Source organism: Ailuropoda melanoleuca, chromosome 2 (assembly GCF_002007445.2).
Source record: "Ailuropoda melanoleuca isolate Jingjing chromosome 2, ASM200744v2, whole genome shotgun sequence".
Lineage (NCBI taxonomy): Eukaryota > Metazoa > Chordata > Mammalia > Carnivora > Ursidae > Ailuropoda > Ailuropoda melanoleuca.
The window spans coordinates 122086905-122110388 of NC_048219.1; the positions used below are offsets into that span (position 1 = coordinate 122086905).

The following is a 23484-nucleotide window of genomic DNA, read 5'->3' on the forward strand; positions in this document are numbered from 1 at the left end:
TTCTATAATGAAGACCTAGTAGCTTAAAGTAAATTTGGAAAGGTATTTTAAACTTAATCCTCTAGTTGTAATGGGGATATTTAGCATTTTCAATAAAGATTTTATTGGTCCAGACCAGGGGGACCATATTATATTAATAACTTTTCTGTATTTCAGTTGCTGTAACCACTTTATGACAAATTTTGCTCAATGGTAATCACTGTTATAATGATATGGTAATATTCATTTTCCAGGCTTTACGATGTCCGACAAATGTCCTTTTTACACACAAAAACCATACTCACCAAGGTCTACTTTATGAGTCTAAACTAGGCCATTCAGTATTTTATAAATTCAAGGCAAGACTCTATTTTATTCCAAATGTGACAGCATAGCTTTAGAGGTGGGCACCCTCCACACGAATAATCTGCTGATTAGTAAGAGTATGCATATCAGAAGCCAGCAAACTCCAATTTGCATTGGATGCCGGCTGCATAACAACTTATCAGAGAAGCCCAGATAGAAGGGTGAAGAAATATCCCTTCCGTAATTATGAGCATGTGTATGCCAGTGCGAACCTGCATTAGTATGACTGAGCATTCTGGGATAATAAGTTAATTCTATTAAGATTCGTTACATATTCCTAATATGCATACCAATGCTTCTTAGCAGTAATACGTTAGATCCCAAGCTGCAAGTCTATGCTGACAAACTCCAGTGAGAATGGAAAGAGGTCCAGCTGGGAATGCCGGCAGATGTCTTATTAAGGCTTTGCAACATTTTGGGAAAGTACTTTTGGTGATTGTACATATTACTATTCCAGTATTAGTATCAGGTAATCTTAATTTTCATTAAAAAAAAAACTTTTCTGTTTGGATGCAGACATCTAAGTTATTTGTAAGAATATAAGGAAAATTAATGCTCAGTGAAGAGCTAATTGGTGAGGGCCTACTTTGACTTCAGACCTATTTTATTTGGCTAAAATTTAAACTTGAATGACATTGGGTGGCACTTGCACTGCCTGAGGCCTATTGCTTTTTTAATTTTTTTTAAGATGTTATTTATTTATTTGAGAGAGAGAAACAGCGACAGAGATAGTGAGAGAGAGCACAAGCAGGGAGGAGAGGGAGAAGCAGGCTTCCTGGGATCATGACCTGAGCTGAAAGCAGACACTTAATGGACTGAGCCAGCCAGGCGCCCCTGGCCTATTGCTTTTATACTGGATTTATTCATTTACACTTCCTGACTGGTCCCTGAAGGCAGCTGAGCTTGATGCTCCAGTTCTAAATGAAGATCTATTTGAGAGGCCAAATGTTTTCTTAAAAGATGGACCAGGCAAGTGAATGGGACTCTGGATCTTTTGCTTACTTGTTTGTGTCAGACTCTGAAAATACACAAATGTGGTATCCTTTTGAGATGGGAACTGTCTTGATTTGGGAGATAGGAAGTAGAGTTTCGTTCATCTATTCATTTAATCATTCAGTAATTCAGATGACCAATATGTATGCCTTTTTTTTTTTTTTTCAAACAACTCCTAAGCTTTATTATAAACAGCCTGTGGTTCCCCAGCAAAGGCACACCATAGACTGGCAAGAGTGGTGGCTGGGCCCAGGCTTCACGGCCTGCAGAGGCTCTGCACAGCGGGCACAGGCTTTTGCTGAGGCAGGCCCGGCAGCGTGGGTGGACAGGCAGACATGTCTGCCGGTCGAAGCCCACCAACAGTCCGTTGATCTCACTCCACAGCTCTCTGTGAAGGTGAGAGGTCAGGCGAGAGAGCAGCAGCCCCGCCAGCCCTCACCCTGTCCCACTGGGGCAGCCACTTTTCCAGGGCAGCACGAGTCTTCTCCGGGGACTTGGTAGCCGTCTTGGTCCACCCGAGACTGTTGGCAATCCTATGCACGTGTGTGTCCTCCACAATGCCACACACGGCGCCCCAGGCCGCCGCCATGGCCAAGTGTGCCATCTTGGGCCAAGGCCTGGCAGTGCCACCAGCTCTGCCACAGAAGCTGGGATGGCCCTGCCATAGCGCTGCTGCAAGATAGCACTGGTCTGCTTGATACACTTTACCTTGCTCCTCCAGAAGCCTGCGGGATAGATGAGCATGCCTAGCGTGCTGTCATCTGCCTGCAGGATGCTGTCCACTGTCAGGCCCCAAGCATGCAGCTGCTGCATGGTGCCTGCTGTTACCTGGTCTTTGGTTTGGCTAGACAGCAGTACCTGGTACCTCCATACCTTTGGGGTGTGCTGGGTCATAGCAGTGCTCAGCTCCCAGCTGGTCCACAGGTGCATCTTTCCCACTCCTCATGGTGCGAATGTTCACCAGCTGCTGTCGCCAGTCCAGGGTACCCAGACTGCCCCCCAGGGTACCATTATTGGGATATGGTAATGAACAAAATAATAAAACTGATCTTCTAAGACTGTTCAATTTGATAATTAGTGTGTATGGGTACAAATCTTCTTCTTTTCAGACTCCTTCGACTGCCTCCATTCGTCTTTCTCTTGGTCAGCACCTCACCGAGCAGCACAACCTCTTCATGGTTAGGTGAAATCCATATCCTAGGGATCTGACTTGCTGAATGGACATGAAGCTGCTGGATGATCCTACCTGGAAGTGTTAGAACCTGAGCTTCCTACAGAGTACATTTCACCATTGAAAAAGGAGGTATGAAATGAGCCAAGGCAGATAAATTCCTCCTCTTTCTCTCCTCATGGACTGCTTCTAGCTCCCAAAGCCTATTTTGCATCTCCGCATTAAAAGGAATTGCAATAGATAATTTCTAAATGAGCCAAACATCTCTAAACTTCTATAATTTTATGATTCCATTTGGACAGTCTCATGTCTGAATAGGCTTCTTTAGAGGGGAGAAAGGAATTACCATTTGTTGTGCCAAAAGTATAGTGCCAGGCGCTGAGCAATTTACTTTATATACATTATATAGTTTTTATAAATGCCCTGGAAGGCAGGAATTATTTTCTCTAATACCGAAGAAATTAAGGCACAAGAGAGTAATAAATTGTCAAGTACACACAGCTACTAAGAGGTAAGCAAAGGCGAAAAGCCATCTGCCAGGTCCATAGCCCAAGCTCTCCCATGGAACACACTATTTCACTTTTTAAATTTTAATCTCCTTCCCCTACTCTTCTTTCCTCCATAAAACATCTATTATCCAGAAGTCATTCGTTGGCCCACAGCTACACAAATTTAATACCCCTTTAATTATTTACTTTTTGCCCCCACGGTAAAACATCTAATAATTTAAAGCTATAATATCTCGTTTAAATAGTACATATAGCTGTGGCAAGGGTAACTGACAAGTTTAAAAATTCTTTGACTTAGTATATCACAATATGAACTATAATTCACTTCCTGGATACATTTCAACTAATACAATATTTCATTCATTGTAGTAATAGCATCCAGCAGTGTCTATTAACCAGCATATCTGTGCTTTTTGCAAGTACCACTAGAAAAGTGTTCACAAGGTAATCCTCGCACTTAAGAAAGACAAAGGGTCTTTTTTTTCATTTTCAAAGAAAGCTTTGTTATATTCAATTTTACTCTAAGCATAAGTTTATTTTACTATATTTGACTAATTTAAAATTGGTAATGCATACATGGCCTAAGGTAAATCTATCTAACCAAAATATGAAATTATACCAATATATGACTCACTAGCTTTAGGAAGCATGATATGAAATAGAAAATTAAATCTATGTTTTTATGACAAATTGGGCTCAGTTTTCTTGATCACTAAATTATCAATATAATCAGATATTAAAAACTTCTCCATGATACAGCTAAACACATCAGGAAGAAAAAAATGCCTACATTAAGTATTAAAAATAATGAAATGCTATCCTCAGAGCATAGCTTAAATAAATGTCTCAAAAGTAAAATAATCTTATATATCTGTGCTGGTTCCTACACATTGATTTAATAATTACGATTCTAATTTAAAACTTGGTCTAAGTGTTGACTGGTTAGAATATTCTGAATGTCCTACTTAAAATATTTGGTTATTGGAAACCTTTATAGTATTGCATTTTTGACTTATTCCAATCATCTAAGAAATCTCAGGGTCAAAAACTGTAAGATGGCATGGAAAGACAGAATGCAGGTAGGACAGAAACATGGGTAACATATCTACTGTGCTTCACTTTTAATATAAAGCAAGGATCCTCATTACTAAACCAAATTAAAGCTTCCAAATGACCCCATGAGGTCCCCAGAAGCTCAGCCAAGAGTTCTAGTTCCATCAACTATGGTGATATAGAGTGTCTACTGAAATGACTCCCAAATGCCTGGATAGCCAGATACCAATACTCCATATCACGACAGAAGCCAAATTTAGTCTTTCACTTAGCAGGGGAAATAGCACAATTATTTTTAAAGTATTTTGTTTTACCCAATGCTTTCTCACTACTGTTCTAGCTATGGCGTGATAAATGTGTTGATCAAAATTTGCAGATTCTTAACGGACAGAGTCAAAAACAAGAAGGAAAGTCCAAAGCAGATGAGGTCATCATCAAGCTCACACCTCCCTCCTGCATATCCCCCCCAACCTCCAGCATTCCAGAGTCCTTTGGCTTCCTGCCAGCTTTATAAGAATGCCTTATTTTGGCCTTTTGCCTAAGGAGTGGTTCCCAGATCAAGCTATTGTATGACACCTTATTAGAGGAGCTGGTAGGTTATTTATTCATACACAAATAGATATAATGATTCATTTATTAATTCAGTTATTAAGCAAACATGTGCTGAATGTCTTTTTAGCACCAGGCAGCACGCTGGTCACTAGAAAAATATTAACATCACCAACTTAGTGAACCCCGTAGTTAGAAAAACCGACCGAGTATCCACAGTCCCACTTTGCTGCATTTTTAAAGAAGTACTTTCTAGATTGTTAACCCAAAGACATAGATACAGACAAAAGAATTTAAACAGAAATATACATGTTTTAAATAAAAATGACTCTCCTAGAATTCTCAAATCCCAGGGTACACACCCATTCCATTTAGAAGATCAGCCTTGAACTTAGCATACAGTTGTTCAACAACATGTTAAATGGAATTTGTCCTGTTACCTCGGAATTTGAGATTAAGTCCTAAACGGGACAAAAAGCAATAAATTGCCTTATATTTTAAAAAGTTGCCGAATAGGTTCACCTGGGTGGCTCAGTCACTTAAGTGATTGACTCTTGATTTTGGCTCAGGTCATGATCTCAAGGTTGTGGGATCAAGCCCCGTGTTGGCTCCATGTTCAGTGAGGAATCTCCTTGAGATTCTCTCTTGCCCTCTGCCCCTCCCCCACTTGTACACACTCAATAAACAAACAAACAAAATCTTACCCAAAAAGCTGCCAAATACATCTATGTGAATTATTAAGGGTTGACAAAAATCTGTCTTCACCTCTAAACACCCCAAAGAGCTTATATAAATAACCGACTAGCAATTCCCTAGGGGAACAATTCAGATTAAGTAGTTACCAGGTCTTGGACACATTTTGACTTTTCTCAGTGGGGTGAAGTAGAGAGGACTTTCCCCTTTTAAAGAAAGTAGGGAAGGTTCTGCAGACTACTCATGATAATTAGAAGGGCCAGAAAAAGAGATGCCCATTTCCCTTCATTGTGAGTAGTCATAAGCTACAGTTCAAATGCCACTGTGAATACATTCTTGGGGGAGTGTGACATGCTTCCCTTGGGTTTGGGAGGCAATGGGGCACCTTGAAACTGGTGCCTGCCTCTACCTTCAGGATTCTGAAGATGGAGATCGGCCAGAGACGTTGTGCCAGGGTGAGGAGGGAGAGCAGCTGTGGGAGTAGTCTGTACTCTGATCATTTGGCAAGGCCAGTTCATATGGACGTCATCCAGGGAGCCTGGGTGGCTCAGTCGTTAAGCGCCTGCCTTCGGCTCAGGGTGTGATCTCAGGGTCCAGGGATCGAGCCCCGCATCGGGCTCCCTGCTCCACTGGGAAGCCTGCTTCTTCCTCTCTCACTCCCCCTGCTTGTGTTCCCTCTCTCACTGCCTGTCTCTCTCTCTGTCAAATAAATAAATGAAATCTTAAAAAAAAACAAAAAAAGGACATCATGCAAAACCCAAGCCATCTGGAAAGTACCTGTATTGGTTTCCTGTCACTACTGTGATGAATTCCACCGATTTCCTGGTGTAAAACAACACGAATTTATTCTCTTAGAGATCTGCAGTTCAGAAGCTAAAATGGGTCTGTAGGGCCACTTTCACTCAGAGCTCTAGAGGAGACTGTGTCCTTATCTTTTGCAGCTTCTAGAAACTGCCTACATTCCTTGGCTCATGTACCCTTCCTACACCTTCAAAGCCAGTAGTGTAGCATCTTCTGTCCTCTCTGACCTCTCCTTCTGTCCTTACATGTTCTCGATATGACTCCAACCCTTCAACCCCCTCTTACAAGGATCCTTGTGATTACACTGGATCCACGACGGTAATCCAAGCTAATCTCCCCATCTCAAAATCCTTAACCTATTCATATCTACAAAGTCCCATTTAGCGTTAACATTCAGATTCCAAGGATTAAGAAGTGTATATATCCTGCCCAAGGAGGCAGCTTGTTGGGTCATAGGGACCCCAGCATTAAGAAGCTTGGAGGTGTAATACTGCGGTGGGTGCATCTCAAATGATCGAGGACAATTTGGTCCAAGTCAGAGCTCTTAAAGGACTTCCAAAATACCATGTATGTCCCATGAAGGATTCAACATCTGAACCTCTGCCCTACAGAGACAACAACGTTGAATCCCAACAAGTCAAGGCTTCCTTTAGTCAGCCTTCTCCTTCGCCTTGGAAGACCCAGGGGCGATATTTGGGGTTGAAGTGAAGAACTAGGAGAAGTGAGAGAACTCGATAAACTTTGCCCTCTGGTCAGGCCTAAGGCAACAGGGAGTGAGAGGCTGTGAACTGAACGTGAGGTTGATTTAGACAACACAGAAACTTTTATTACCCCAATATGAGTCTCTATTAATAAGATGTGGCTTGGGGCGCCTGGGTAGCGCAGTCGTTAAGCATCTGCCTTCGGCTCAGGGCGTGATCTCCGCGTTGCGGGATCGAGTCCCACATTGGGCTCCTCTGCTGGGGGCCTGCTTCTTCCTCTCCCACTCCCCTGCTGTATACCCTCTCTCGCTGGTTGTCTCTCTGTCACATAAATAAAAAATAAACTCTTAAAAAAAAAATAAATAAGATGTGGCTTTGCTAATATTGGAAAAGCATGAGTTCTGCCAACAAGGCAACCAAGGGATAGGGAAACAGAAATCCTACAGAGCATGTTGGAAGAGTAAGGTTGGAAAATAATTAAGCCCTTTCCTATTTGTAGAAAACAGATTTCTGCCTATTCAACAGAGTGGTTCCAATGGGGGTTTTTTGTACTTTTTTGCATATGTAGCCAAGTCTGTGGCTTTTGATATTTTTCTGCCTCTGATTTCCTATGTGCGCCCGCCTAGAAGTGCTCTTTATGTCACCGGCTGTGCGGTCTGCCACTCCCATACTTCGCAGCAACCTGCCCATTCCAGATCCACCTATACTCCTAATTATTCAGAGCCTGCCTAATTCTCTAAATGTATTAACAGGCACTGGATTGACACCTTGTATGTTGTTCAGCAGTTGTTACACTGGCTTCGAAATTATTTCAGCTTGGCATTACAGAGATAATCTGTCACTAATGCAAACTTGTGTATTTACAATATTAGAATCGCTGTCTTGTTATTTTTTCATTACTACTGTATTTTCTGAGTCTCCCTCATTACCATGTGTATTGTTTCATTATTTACATTTTGAATGCTATTATCTCTAAGGCTGTCAGCAGAAGCATTGAGATAATGACGCTATGGGAAGAGAATTATCTAAATATGCATCTTCCTGCTTACGCTCAAATAAATTATTGTCTAACTCTTCAGATGCTTCTTCTGGGTCCTCATTAAGACACTCGTGGCCTCGGGGAATTATGGAACATCAACTGCCTTTGTCTAAGTGTCTGAAGGTACAGAAACAAACTAGAGATAGAGGAACCGATCAAGACTTGAAGTGAAGGACGTTCCTGATAGTAAGTAGCAGGGGATGTGAAAACACCCAATGAAATATGTATTTACAGCAATGGCCTTGAAAGAGAATGGTATTTGAAAGTCTGAAGGTAAAACAATGACTGAAATGAAATGTTGCAGGTGTTTTGTTTCATTTTGATTTAGGTATTACCTGTTAAAAAACTTAAAAAAAAAAAAAGCAGACAATCTCCGTGGGACCTTACCAAGTGTCCTGGTTTTAAAAACCAACTACACATCCATGCCTCCCAAATTCCTATTTTTATCTCTGACCTCCCCACTGAGCTTCAAAATCAAAGATCTAATTGCAAATCTGACATTTACATTTGCCTGTCCACTGTCATCTCAAACATAATATGGCTAATTCAGAACCTTTTCTTCCCCAAAAGTCTTTTTCCTCTTGTCCTCAGTCTTCTAGTCTCAGTTCATGCCGTCACCATGTACTATAAAAAATCCAAGAAATTTCCTTTGACTCCCTTCTTCTCTTTCTGCCTGCATGGAGTTGGTCAAGTCTTGTAGGTGCATTGAGCCCACCGACTGCTCTCTGCCTCCATTGAGACCACCCTTGCCCAAGACATCCCATCTCTTAATGGGCACCATCTCCCAACAGGGGGGCCAGCATCCCCTTGTGTGTCTCCCCCATGGCAGCTAAAGTGAACTGTACAAGATGTGCTTCATGTCATGTCTCTCTTCTGCTTCAAGCCCTGTGGCTTCTCATCACACTTAGAATAAAATACTGTCCTGTGCCATGGCCTGCAAACGTCTGAGTGAACCGCTCCTGTCCATCCCTTAGATCACATCACCACTCATTCTCCCCAGAGGCGGTGGTGTTCTTCCAGGTCATTCCTGCTTCATGCTCCCTGCACAAACTGACCCTTCTCTCTAGAATATTCTGCTTTCAGATCTACACATGCATGGGTGACTGTTTCTCCTCATTTATGTCTCTCCCAAACTCCTCAAGGAGAACTTTCATCTCAGACACTCTCCCTCCTATCTGGTACCCTTCATGGTACCTATCACCCTCTACAGCATCCCATCCATTAATTTATTCTCTTATTCTCTGTTTTATTCTACTAGAAGATAAGCTCCATGAGGGCAGCAGTCTTGTCTCTTCTGTTCTCTTCACTGTGTATCTAGGGGGTCAAGTTTGGTACCTAGCTCATAGCAGTTCCTCAATAAATATTCATGAATAAATGAATGATTTGGAATCCAAATTAGTTGTGACTCAGTGTCAGAGGCCCACACTGCCAGTCTTCTTAGTTATACTAAATAGGCTCATCTCTGGCTATCTTCCTGCATGTATGAAAGGATCCAAGTTGGAGACTGAATTTCCAGTAGGGGTGGATGCTCACTGCCTTTTGCAAAGCCAGCATCTCAGGCTCTGCTCAACTGCTTCACCACTCAGCTATTATCACCATAGTGAGAGATCTGTGTCCAAGCTCCTTCTACTGTGGGGAAGTCCTCCCCACTCTCTGCTACTAGAGCCCAGAAACTCTCTTTCTGGAATGCTTCTCTTTGGTAACATTATCTTTTCTGACCTCTTTACAGATTTGCCAGCCATAGAGAAATCAGATTTACTCTCCTCAGGTCCCAGTAAGAATGCCAGGTTTACTGGAAAGAGAGAAATTTCTGTTTTGATACAGTTGTTTCAATCCTTTTTGACATCCTGCTGTGGTGATTCAGCATAGAATTTAGCTATAGGTTTTTGTTTATTTTTGAGAGGGGTTATATAAAAGGAGGAGAGCGAGTGGCAGAATTTGACTCAAAAAATCTTTCTTGAAGCCCTGCATTCTTTACCATTTTAATGCCAAAAACAAGCCAAAAAAAGTGTGTCCTTAGCTCCAAAGACAGGTGTCACCCACATACAACCCATCTGTTTCTCCACAGATAAAACAAAATGTAAAAAGTAAATAATCAATGCCACCTTCTACAACTCACCAAGATCCCCAAAGAGAGGAGATAATGAAGAGTTATTGAACTGTTTTCTTGAAAAAAAAAAAAAAAAAGTAATGCAGATCACACTTCTGAAGGTCAAAAAGTAGGTCAGTAAATGGTTCAGTTAATGTTTGCAGAACAGTTAATATTAGAATAGTAATAATACAGAATAATAGAGAATCTGACTACTCAAAAGATACAAATGAAATTAGCTTCACAACTTAGAAATCTGTAAACTATCAAGAGAATTAATCTATCTAAAAATATCAATTTAATGGAAAAATACAATAATTTTGTGCGTTTTGGGCAGATATAAATTGTTTGCAAAAGGATTACTGCTGTTAAGAGTTTGTATTTAGTTTAGCACTTAACTCTGGGCCAGACACTATTGCATGTGCTTTCTGGATGCTCATGCCTGTACTCCTCACCAGCCCCTCTGAGATGGCGAATAAGGTAGGCCTAGTGATAGCAAAGAAACAGAAGCAGAGGAGGATAAGCCATTGCCCATTGGCAGACGGCTCTCCGTAACAAGCTAGGTTTCAAACCCAGGCTACACTTGATTCAATCACCAAACTAAGCTACCTGTACCCTGCTACCGGGAGTGGTAATCAGGGACATTTCCTGAGCCCTCCCACTTTGCCATGCACTATGGAAAGCATGTTGCAGGTTTTCTATCACCTAATCTTTCCAACAATCCTGAAATGGAGGAACTATGATTATAAGCAGGATTTAAAACTGATGATGGTACCATTTTGCAGAAAGTTTCTCCCATACTGCTCACTGCTAGAAACATCTCTTAGGTTTTTTTATCAATTTCACAAGGCCTGAGCAGCCGCTGGCAACTCAGATCACACTGTTTCCTTCAGTAGCCCCACACAAGGCCCTAGAATTGCCAGGTACATATCCTTTCCGCTCTTTTAATGTAACCTCTATTTTTTGCATCTAGAAAAAAGTCTTAGTCCTTATTTTTAAAGATTTTATTGATTTGTCAGAGAGAGAGAGAGAGCGTGCACGGGCACAAGTAGGGGGAGGGGCAGGCAGAGGGAGAAGCAGACTCCCCGCTGAGCAAGGAGATGGAAGAGGGGCTCCGCCCCATGACCCTGGGATCATGACCTGAGACAAAGGCAGACGCTTAACTGACTGAGCCACCCAAGCATCCCTTTTTATAACCCTTTTATTCTTAACTGAGGCAGGCATATATTTAAGGTGATGCTTCTAAGTTTTCTAGCTGCACAGGCCTGTCTGTGAGGTTATGATTCTCATTCCAACCCAGCATTAGGGCTGAACACTCTAAAATAAAGCTTATCCCCACCAAGGAGGCTCAATAATACCTCAATCTATGAGGGTTGCAAATCATAAAATATGTTTCCCTTCTTCAGCTAAATTAATTGGACCATATAACAGAAACAATAACAAAGGACTTTTATAGACTCCAGCCAATGAATCCTTTTCAAAGTGAAGCCTATAATGTTCTTTTATTAGTCCACAAGTAAGAAATGCAATGCAGACATCAATCTCATTGGAATACTAAAGAAATCTCTGGAGCCAACAGAAGAGAACTGGGAGCGCCATCAAACAGCAGTAACAGGGTGATTTAGCAACAATCACCATTAATGGCGAAACATGCATGCATAATTAGGAAGGTAAACTAATACTAAAATTGGGACTTACTACTTACAATTAAGAGTTAACACCCATTGCTTAGGATGACAGGCACTGTTCTTAACACTTCAAACGAATGATTTCAAAATAACACACAGGGGGATGTACAATTATCACCTCATGTTACAGATTGGAAAGCTGAGGCATAGACAAGCCAAGTAAATTGTGCAGGGTTATACAGCCTGGAAGCAGCAGAGCCAAGTTGTGATCCTACATTCCGGACCTTACATATTTTTAGTTTGGTGTGTTTTGTCAGCCTTTAGTGACTTAGAGTTGTAACAGCACAGACCGGCCACACTGAACAATTCCACAATTTCCACAGCATGGCAGGCACCTTCTCACCTTGGCACCTATTCCCCTGCAGTTCTCCCTGCCTCCTACCATGGCCAACTCATTTTTTTTTTTAAAGACAGAGAGCAGGAGCAAGTGGGCGGGGAGGGACAGAGAGAGAGGAAGAGAGAGAATCTCAAGCAACTCTGCACTGAGCCACTGAGCGTGAGACCGAGGTGGGGCTCCATCCCATTTACCCAAGATCATGACCTGAGCCAAAACCAAGAGTTGGATGCTTAACCAACTGCAACACCCAGGGGCCCCTCTGCCAACTCACTCCTTCCTAAGAGTCAGCCTAAGTGTCACTTTGGGAAGGTTGCTATCATGCCAACCACTCTTGTCCCAGTCTTCTGCCAATGGTATGCTAAGACATCCTTTCCCTGTTTTAACATGCATGATCCATTGTGTGCAAAAAAAAAAAAAAAAAAGAAAGAAAAAAGGAAAATGGAATCAAATAGGCAACCTGGAGTGAGAAAGCAAACATTGATATCCAGAACCACCATGGTCTTACACAGAGAAAAAGAAAGCTACATTCACCTAACTGTGATTTTTTCAGTCACTGATTACCAGGTAATGTTTACACTATTTGTCTATTTTACAAATGCTTAGGGGTGAAGCTGTAATGAAATATGCATCCATTATTTATTTGAGCCTTTTGGCAGTCCATGGTTCTTCCTTATTTCAGTCCAATTTAATTTCAGCACACACACACATAAAAACAAACAAACAAACAAACAAAAAACCCATATTGTATTGTATTTTAGATTTTTCCTTTCCTGGTGTAGGAGGAAATCTCTGGATGATAAATAACTTCTCCACCTCTTGCTTTTCTTGGCAACCTCGTGAAATATTTATTGCATTTCTTTCTAATGGCTTAAAAGTATCTTTCTCCTCCAGAGAATATTATCCTATGACCCAACGCATGTCCCACTGTTGCCTGCTCCAGCCGTGCTTGCATCTCCTGCCCCCTTGCCTGACCCCTGTCTTTCAATGCTGCCTTTGGGTTAACTTCTTCTGACAATTTCTGTTGCCTTTCGTTTAAGCTGTTACACTCCACATGGCTTCTCTTTCTTTGATGTAGCCCAAAACATATTATAAACCACAGAACACAAGCTCAGCATTGTAATAGTTCACCTAAGAATCTCTGCAGTATTCTACCAGGGCAGAGCTTAACACAACTCTAAAGAAATGGAGAACACCTAGACAAAGAAGGAGAAATCCCCATCCATGTATCAACTTAATGTGTAAAGGAAACTATTCTTCAGAACCATACGGCTACGTTTTACCTGTGGACAAATGTTAGAGCAAACCAACCACTGGGGATATACCCAGCAACGAAAACCAGACAAGCTGACCATTGATAATCAGTTAGTGAGCCTGACTGGAGACTCAGATTTGAGATTCAATGGCAAATTGATCCAAAGCAGATTTTTCAAAAAAATTCCCAGAACTAAAAGCAAACAGATTCAGCAAATGTTTTTAAAAATTATTCACACCCCCCAATGTACAAGAGGAGTTAAGCAGCTTCAAGAGAAACTGAGTCAAGCTAATAGACAATAGAGAAAAGAATAAAAAATTGTCCTTGTGACAAATACTGGTGAATGTTGAAAATGAAATGGATTCCTCAACTGAAGATTAGAGATTCTCCCAGCATTTATAGACTTAGTTTTATATATAGTTAAGTGAGACAGAAAGAGAGAGAGAGAGAGAAGGGGGAGGCCGGAAGGGAGGAACCAGGCTATAGGGTATCATGAGACCAAGTTCAATTCAGATTGAACAGCTGAGCTGCAGAATATCCTCAATCAAGAGTCCCAACCTCTGTGACCAAACGGACTCATCAGCTGGGCAAGGCTAATTAGGACCATCTACCTTCCCCACCTAAAAAGCAAAGTTCATGTTAATTAACTTGGACATTTTGAACAACCTGAGCTCCACACACAAAAGGTGAAAAGGGTATTTCATGGTTGTTAGCAATTACCTGTGAAATTATTTAAGTTGTCAGAGGATCGAGACAGATCTGCCCCTGGGAGAGATCTCCCATGCCACTGCACTGACCACACATTTTACATTTTAAGAAAAGTATCCTTCCCACTCCACTCTCATTTCTTCTTCTGTCCCTCTTTCATTCTTGTCTCTTTCTCTTACTATTCTTGTTCTCTAAGACTGTCACTATCTTTTATTATTTTATATTGTCTTTTAAAAACTAAGAAGTCACTTATAGTAAAAATTGTTGTACCTTCCTCCATATTTTCCCCATCCATCCAAAACCCCAACAGATACCTTCTATCTCTTCTTCCTGTTATTACACCAAACCATATTTTCTATTCATGTTATATTAGCAAACAAAATTCTCTGCTCTTCTCTACTAATCCCATGAAACATTAATATGGATGCATTTTTACATAGCATTGGCATCTAATTCTGGACAACTGAAAAGAAAACTTGAGGATTGGCTTTAATGTCTTGTTGTATGTTATAATGACTACACACACACACACACACACACACAGAGGATGCTAAAGAATTAGGTTTATTCTAAAGTAAATACATCATGAAACTATCTCATTGGATGAAAGTCCTTGTGTTGCCTCCAGACAGTATTGTTCTTTCCCCTCAAGTGCTTGTGAAGAGCAGCTCCACCGTGATGTGCAAACAAACTTCACCTTCTCTGACTTTTAGAGAGTTTAGAGTCTTGTGTTTTAAAAGGTTAAGTTATATACCAAAAATGTACTGCAAAGTTATTAGCTTGATCTTTGAACCAGAACGGGTTATCTGGTATCCAATTCATAATTTGTCAGTAATATATAAAACAAGTTGAGGGGAAAAGGGAAAACAAGGAAGAAAAAAGAAAACTTTTCAGAAAGTATTATTTAAATAACTATTTTTGTATAAAACCTTTAAATATTAGTAACTAACTGAAGATGGTTTAGGATAGACCAAACTAGAAATTGTAACTGTACCCACACCACAGTATGTAGCCTTGGAAATTAAGTTTGAGGAACTCTGAAAATTATCTTACAGGAATCCTTTTAAAATGTCATCATTACCCATTCACCAGGTTTATTCTGTTATAGAAATAATAATAAATTTACTTGTTAGTTAAACTTTATTTATGGATTTGGCTACTCTATTCCAGGTACTATAGTAGCTTCTGTGAATAAATCAATGAAAAGATGGCCTTTTATCACAAGTCCTTAGAGTTTAGCCAGGGTGAAAGAAAGCTCATGGACAATTTCAATACCATGTAGAAGCAGCACACAGGAAGCATACTTATCTTTGTTAATCTATCCAACCCACAGTTAGAAAGGGTACAGAGGTGGGGTGCCTGGATGGTACAGCGGTTAAGCGTCTGCCTTCGGCTCAGGGCATGATCCCGGCATTCTGGGATCGAGCCCCACATCAGGTTCCTCCGCCATGAGCCTGCTTCTTCCTCTCCCACTCCCCCTGCTTGTGTTCCTTCTCTCTCTGGCTATCTCTATCTCTGTCAAATAAAAAAAAAAGAAAAAAGAAAAAAGAAAGGGTACAGAGGTGAGAAAGGAAAAGGCAGGGGGAAAAAAGTCTGCAATGCCACATGTCAGTGAAACAATGAGTATTTTAGTACATTTAGAGCATGAGTGTGACAGCTCACAAGCGCAGAGCTGCAGAAGAAACCACAGAACAGAGCACAAGGAGCCCTGAATGACATCGGAAGTAATTTTTACTGCAGATAATGGCTGGCCATGGTAATGTCTAAGCAGTGAAATGATAAAATCTTGTTAGAGTTGCACTTTAGAAAGATTGCTCTGGAGACAATATGAAAGATCTATGTGAGAGATTGTCCCTTGAACACAAAAGATCCAAACATATGGGGTTTTATTGACTCCTCCCTAAAACTTACAAAAAGGAATAATGTAATAAAAATGGTGTGAAGCCAGGAAGACAAACAAAAAAGGAAAAGAAATAGATTTTTGCATGATGGCAAGTCAGTGGAAGAGAATTTATGTGTTGCAGAGAAAACCGAAGTCTAAATGCCTACAGGGAGGGATGGAAACGAGCATCAGAATGATTCACAGGAGAAGGCTAGACTTAGGAAATGGAGATTCAGGGTGTCTGAGATGCGGGGTGGGGGAGAAAGACGTGGCTCAAAACAGGAGGACTGATTTCAAGCTATTATGAGGAGTAACTAGATCTCAAGTCTCCACTCCAGCTCACACAACTAGGCGACTCTGTTCACAACCTGGAGGAAGAGCAGCTGTTTATCCTGTAGAGAAATGGAAGTGGAAAAGCTCTAAATTCAGCGCCACAAGATTTAGTAAAGGGTGGACATGAGATCCGTTTAGAAAACAGAAAAAAAAAAATCAGTGAAATTCTACATCCTAAAGAGATGAGCACTCTCTCTGATTCACAGAATACTGACTTCTTTCTGGAGAAATTAGCTAGCCTAGAGAAAAGAAATGCAGACATCGATAGTTAGGAATTTCCAATAACCTGGTCAAATTTCCTTTAATCATCCTACCATAAAGCCAACTCAATGACAATCATTGCTCTCAACAACACACACACACACACACACACACACACACACACACACCACATAAACACACTCATGACACAGAGCTTTCATGACTTTTACTGCCTCAATCTTATGTATGAACAGAGAGGCAAGACAACTACACATCCAAACATATGACAGAAGCCTCCTGCAAAAAACGCAGACAGGCAGAGACCGAAAAGGAAAAAAGAAAAGGAAAAAGGAACAAGAGAAAACAGAATAGAGAAAACATAAGAGAATACTTCAAAATGGGATTATATAATTTATATCCTATGATAAAAGGTGTTACATCCATGAAATAAGAACAAGAGGTTATAAAAATGGAACAGTATGAGAACGTTCAATTAAAAAATCTGAGAATTAAATAGAATGAAAGTGTTTAAAGTTAAAGCTAGAGAACTATCCTAAATAAGAAAACAAGAATATAGATGGAAAAAAAGAGAAAAGAGGATAAATCTAGTAGGTCCTACATTTGAATTATATGAAAACTGTGGAATACAGAGAGATTTATGTTAGAGATACAACAGCATTTCCCAGAACTGAAGAACATGCATTTCTCAACTAAAAGTACTATATGAATGCTCAGGAAAATAGCTGAAAAAGACCCACCCCAAGTTACACTATTGCAAAATTTCAAAACGCCAAGGATATAGAAGAAATATTTACATCTTCCAGAGGAGGAAAAATAAGTCATAGAGAATGAAGAAGTGCCGTGCTGTGATTTCACTTTTACGTAGAATCTAAAAAAGTTGAACACACAGAAACAGAGAGTAGAATGGCGCCTGCCAGGCCTGGATGTGGAGAAAATGGGGAGATGTTGGACAAAGGGTACAAAGTTCCAGTTATGCAGGATAAATAGGTTCTGGAAATCTAATGTGCAGCCTGATGACTACAGTTATAAATACTCTATTGTTTACTTGAAATTTGCTAGAAGAAAGTGTTCTCATAAGAAAAATAAGAGGTGATAGATATATTAATTAGCTCAATCATTTCATAATATATATATATATATCAAAATATCACTACATTGTACATCTTAAAAGTATATCGTTTTTATTTTATATTATACCTCAATAAAGCTGGAGTTGGGGGGAAAGAAGAGCAATCTTGAAAGCAGATGAAAGGAAATCGAGATTGGAGCCAAATCAGTAAAGTTGAAAACAGAAAAATAATAGAGAAAATCAACCAACTCAAAAAGAGATTCTTTGAGGGGATCAATACAACTGATAAACCTCTATCCATATTGGTCAAGGAAAACAGAGAAGACACAAATTACCAATATTAGGAGTGACATCACTACAGATAATACAGATATTGAAAGAATAAGGGAATATTATGAATAATTTTACCCTAATAAATTCAACAGCATAGTTGACATGGACAAATTCCTTGAAAGATGCAAATTACCAAAGCTCACTCATGAAGAAATAGATAACCTGAAGAACCCCACATCTACTAAGAAAAAAATTAGTAAATATCTTCTTATAAACAAACTCCAGGCCCAGATGGCTGTACTGGGGAATTCTACCAAACATTCAAGAAAGAAATAATATCAGTTCTGCAGAAACTCTACCAGACAACTGAAGAGGAAACAACTTTTCAACTAATTCTATGAAACCAGTAGGATTCTGATATCCAAAACCACATCAAGACATTTCAAGGAAAGAAAACTATCTACCATTATCTCTCATGAACATAAATATGAAAAATTTTAAGAAAAATTTTAGTAAACTGAATGCAATAATATATAAAAGGTGTAACACACCACAACTGAGTGAGGTTTATCCCTGGAATGCAAAGCTGATTTAACATTCAAAAAAATCAATGAAATTTATGCTATTAATAAGCAAAGGAGAAAAAAAAACACATGATCATGTCAACAGATGCAACAAAAGCAACAAAATCCAACACCTTTCTGATATAAATTCTCAGCAAATTAGAAATAAAAGAGAATTTCCTTGATCTGGTAAAGAGCATCTATGAAAAATCTACAGCTAATATCATAAGTAATAATGAAAGGCTAAAACTTTCCTCATTAAGATTACAAACAAGGCAAGGAAGTCTGCTCTCCTTATTTCTATCCAACTTTGTAGTAGAGGTTGTAGCCAATGAAGTAAGATAAGTAAGAGAAAAAGGGCATCCAGATTAGAAAACAATAATAAAAGCTGTTTTTATTTAGAAATGGCATGGCCATATGTGGACCTACATAAAATCTACTAAAATGAATAAATTAGTTTAGCAGGGTTGCATGACATTAAATCAAAATTTCAAAAAATCAACTGTATTTCTATACACTAAAAAACTCAGAAGTTGAAACTTTTTAAAAAAATACTACTTATAAAATATCAAAAATATGAAATACTTCAGATAAATACATTAAAATATGTGCAAGACCTTTACATTGAAAAGCATAAAACAATGCTGAGTGATACTAAGGAAAACTTAAATAAATGGAGAGGTAAATCATGTTCATGGATCAAAAGACTCAGTATTGTTAAGTCGGCAATCTTTGAAAATTGATCTATAAATTCAATACAATTCCATCAAAATCCCAAAGTGTATTTTTTTGTAGAAATGAAAAGCTGTTTCAAAATTTATATGGAAATGCAAATGACTTAGCATAATTAAAACAGCTCTAAAAAGATAAACAAATTCTTAGTACCTCTACTACTGGATCTCAAGACTTATTGTAAAGCTACAGTAATAATAACAGTTTGGTCTTGGCAGAAAGAGAGAACAGAATAGAGTTCAGAAATACAGCCACAGATATGGACAACTGATATCAAACAAATGTTCAAAGGCGATTCAGTGGAGAAAGAACAGTCTTTTTAACAAATGATGCCGGAGAAAACTGATTTTTGACAATGTTCTAAGGATAAAGGAGAGATGGAAGGATAGTCTTTTCAATAAATAGTGTTGGAAAATTAGATATTCATATGCAAATAAAAAATGAACTTGATTCATAGCTTGCATCATATTTAAAAATAAACTCAAAGTAGACTACAGACTTCAATGTAATACCTAAAACTATAAGCCTTCTAGAAGACACAGAAAACTTTTGCAACTTTATGTTAGGCAAAGTGATCTTGTATACTACACCAAAACATGATTCATTAAAATACACACACACAAACACACACACACACACACACACACGTATATATACCTCATCGAAACAGTCTTTCCCTCTTCCTGAGAAACTGTTAGTAAGATGGTAACACAATGCACAGAGTTAGAAAAAATATTTGAAAATTAAATTATCTTCTGAAGCATTTGTACTGAGACTATATAAAGAACTTTCAACACTCAATAAGAAAACAAAACTAAACTAATAGAAAGTGGGCAAAAAAAATCTAGAGACACTTCACCAAAGACTGTACTACTGACAAGCACATGAAAAGGTGTTCAACAACAGTAGCCATTAAGGAAAATACAATCTAAAACCACAATGTGATAACACTAATATCTAAAATTAAAAGAACTTCCTATGCCAAGTATTGGTGAGAATATGAATTGACCGCAAAGAAACAATTCGGCAGTCTCATAACAAATCAAACATACATTTACCTTATGACCCAGTAATTCTTTTCCTAGGTATTTACTCAAGAGAGATGAAAGCAAATACCCCAAGACTTGTATGTGAATGTTCATAGCAGATATTTTTTGTAATAGTATGAAACTAGAAACAACTAAAATGTTCATCAATAGGCGGATAGCTAAACTGTAGTATATCCTTACAATGGAATATTGCTCAGCAACAAAAAAGACCAAGCTAGTGATATATGCAACAACATAGGTGAATCTCAAAATAACTAGGAGTGGAAAAGAACCCAGAGCATATATAGTGTATGATTCCATGTATATAAAATTCTAGAAAATGCAAACTAATCTATAGTGACCTAGGCAGATTAGTGGTTCTCTGGGTATTGGCGACATAGACGGGGCAGAAGGGAGGGATTAAGAAGGAACTCAAGAAAACTTTTGTGGATAATGGATATATTTACTTTCTTGATTATAGTGATGGTTTCACAGGTGTATAAATGTGTCAAAATTTATCAAGCTGTACACTCCAAACCTGTGCCTTCTATTGTAAGTCAATTTATCTTTAAAAAATTTTAAAAGACTTTAAAAGTAGAAAAAGAATATTGAGTGAAAACATTTTTATTAGAAAAAGAGGAGTCTCAAAATGAAGAGAACAGGAAGCTGTGACAATATTCAAATTAAAGGTAATGTCCTGTACTAAGGATTTGGCAGATAGAATGGAGAGAAGTAGACAGATTTTCCAACATTTATTGAACTTAGTAATCAGGACTTGGTATTTGCTTGGTGGGGTGGTAGTGTGAAAAGATCAGTAAAGAATGATTTTAGATTTGGGACCTGGATTCTAATTGGCTGGAACACCAGTGTAGGGACAAGACTTGGCATGAAAACATTAGGAGTTTAATTTTCAATATATTAAATTTGAAATACACACATATAGAAATGTCCAAAAGGTAGTTGTGTAATGGTTCTGAAATTCCCAAGGGTGAGGTAAGATTTTAAGTTCTCACCAGACAGTTGATAACTGAAGCAAAGTATTAATTGATGAGATCACCCAAGAAAAGTTGAGATATGATTTAAATGCGGAGGCCAAAACCCTTAGAATACTAATATTTTATAGTTGGGCAGAGCAGAAGATCTTACTATCTCGACAGAAATTTATTTTGGTATTTCAACTTTCAAAACATGTGCTTAGACATTAAAATTTCATCAGTCAGAGAACTTCCAAATCCAAAAAATCAGTCTACAGTGGCTCGCTATGAAACGGTAGACATTACCAACAGAATAGGAATTCTGCTATCAGTTGGGAGAAGCAATAGTTCTTAGTTATTAGTTGGGAAAACCCTAAGATGAATATTCGGTCATGCATACAATTCAACGCCTCCCCCCAACATACACAAAATAACATCAGCACTTAGAATAATTCTCGGTAAATGGCTCTCATTTAGACTTTTCACTAATTATGGCAGTTACAATCATGTGATTAAGAAGAAAAATTATCGGAATTCCACACGGCATTTTTAGCCTCATAAATTTGAAATGAGAGAATTTTTCAACCATATTGCTACTAATATTTAACCTGCCCACACCTGGTATAATATTCCATGCAACGTTTAAGTAATGTACTTGGAGTTATTAGTACCAGCTTTGACTGGAACCAATATAATGACTTAAGATTGTTCATATTTGCTGAAATAGAAAAAAAGTTAATCAAGTGACAGACATATAAATATGCTATTATGTTTCCATGAAAGATATTTCCATGGATATTATAAATACTGAGTAGAAAAGCCATACTTTTGGACTTATGTCTAAAGCTAAATATAAAATCCTAAGTAAAAATGCAAATAAGTGATTAGTAATCCATTATATATTAACTAGCAAGAAATATATCCATTAAAGTTCATATATTTCATTCCTAGGAAAGTCTTAATCAGATTTAATTAACTCCTATTTTAGAAATTTCTAACAAGCTTGGTTAACTGGTTTACTGCCTAAAAGCAAATTAGAAATAATAAGCTGGCTACAGACAGGACCTCAGTTGAGACATGCACATTAACGGAAGCAAGCTGTGATGACAGATAAAAAAGAATGTGAAAGGTAAAAGGCTTTAGAAAGCAAAAATCAGAGCTCCAAAAGTAGACCGGTCTGTGGCCAGTTAGTGTGGAGTACGCAACCTTCTACAGTTCACTAGCCTCTGATGGTTATAATAGTCACCAAAAGGTTAAATACAGTAATATTATATGAAATTCATTTAAAAGATATTTTAATAGAGTTAAAATGGGTTAATAGTTATGATTCCATTGTTTATAAATCTTGCTTATGCATAGTTTGTTTTCTAATAATGAATGTTCTCCCTTAAAAATAAAACCCATTCATAAGTAATAATGTATCTCTTTAAAGACTATTCATGATTTCAAATACAAAGTACTTGTTAGTTTACCCTCAGATGATCTCTTTGTGTTATTTAGAACCCCTTAACCTCTACCTAGCATCACGGTTATTTATGTAGAATTGTTTTAGCCTGTTAGATTATTAGCTACTTGAAGATAGAGAATAAAAATCAGACCCTCTATGGGCACCTGGGTGACTCAGTCAGTTAAGCAACCAACTCTTGAATTGAGCTCTGGTCATGATCTCAGGGTGGTGGGGTCCAGCCCTGCATTGGGCTCTGTGCTCAGTGTGAGTATACATGAGATATTCTCTCTCTCTCTCTCTCTCTCTCTCCCCTCCAACCCTCTCCCAGCTCGCATGCTCTCTCTCTCTCTTAAACATATAAATCAATCTTTAAAAAAATCAGACCCTCTAATTCATCTTTGTATCATGTGTCCCCCAACACATTCTGCAGAGCCTAAGATGCAAAGTGCTCAATAAGGAAAAAGACATACTTACATCCCTTATTCTTTTACTGACAGTAAATAGTGTCAAAACCTACATTTGGATTTAATCTCAAATTCAAATTAACTGGGAGAAAAGTCAGTTCACATGGGTGAATGAAGAAAAGTATAAATTATTGAATATCCTTAAGGAATTCTAGTGTAGACAAAGCTGTTGTTCCTTATTAATAAATTTCCAGAATGTACAGATTGAAATTTTTTATTAATATCATACATCAGTAATTTTACGGTTTAGATTGCAATTTGCATTTCATGTTGAGAAAAGGCTTTAAAACAAAGTTTTATGGTAATATGCTCCCTTACTAAATATTTTTAAATTTCTAATTAATGGGGTCTAAAATAAATGATTTTGCCCTATATATATCAAAAAGCCATAAGTCTTGGTTTTCTAAGGCAATCTCTATTTAGTTTACTTTATATTCAAGAAATTGTTAAACAGAATATTTAAACCTTTGAGAGATATTTATATAAATGTGTTCATAACTCCCACCTTATAACATTTTTATTTTGAAGAATATTTTCATTATCTCTATATTATATTCATGCTCAGGTTT

At 38.4% G+C, this 23484-nt stretch overlaps 1 protein-coding gene across 1 annotated transcript in view; it reads right to left on the reverse strand.

Moving 5' to 3' along the window:
- Window positions 1-376: 376 nt before the first annotated feature.
- Window positions 377-23484, reverse strand: part of LOC105239327 (endonuclease III-like protein 1) — a 122405-nt gene continuing 99297 nt past the window's right edge. Inside the window, 5 exon segments of the mRNA XM_034642100.1 lie at window positions 377-480; window positions 1560-1726; window positions 1788-1944; window positions 1947-2221; window positions 2223-2330. Coding sequence (XP_034497991.1) covers window positions 377-480; window positions 1560-1726; window positions 1788-1944; window positions 1947-2221; window positions 2223-2330 — 811 coding nt within the window.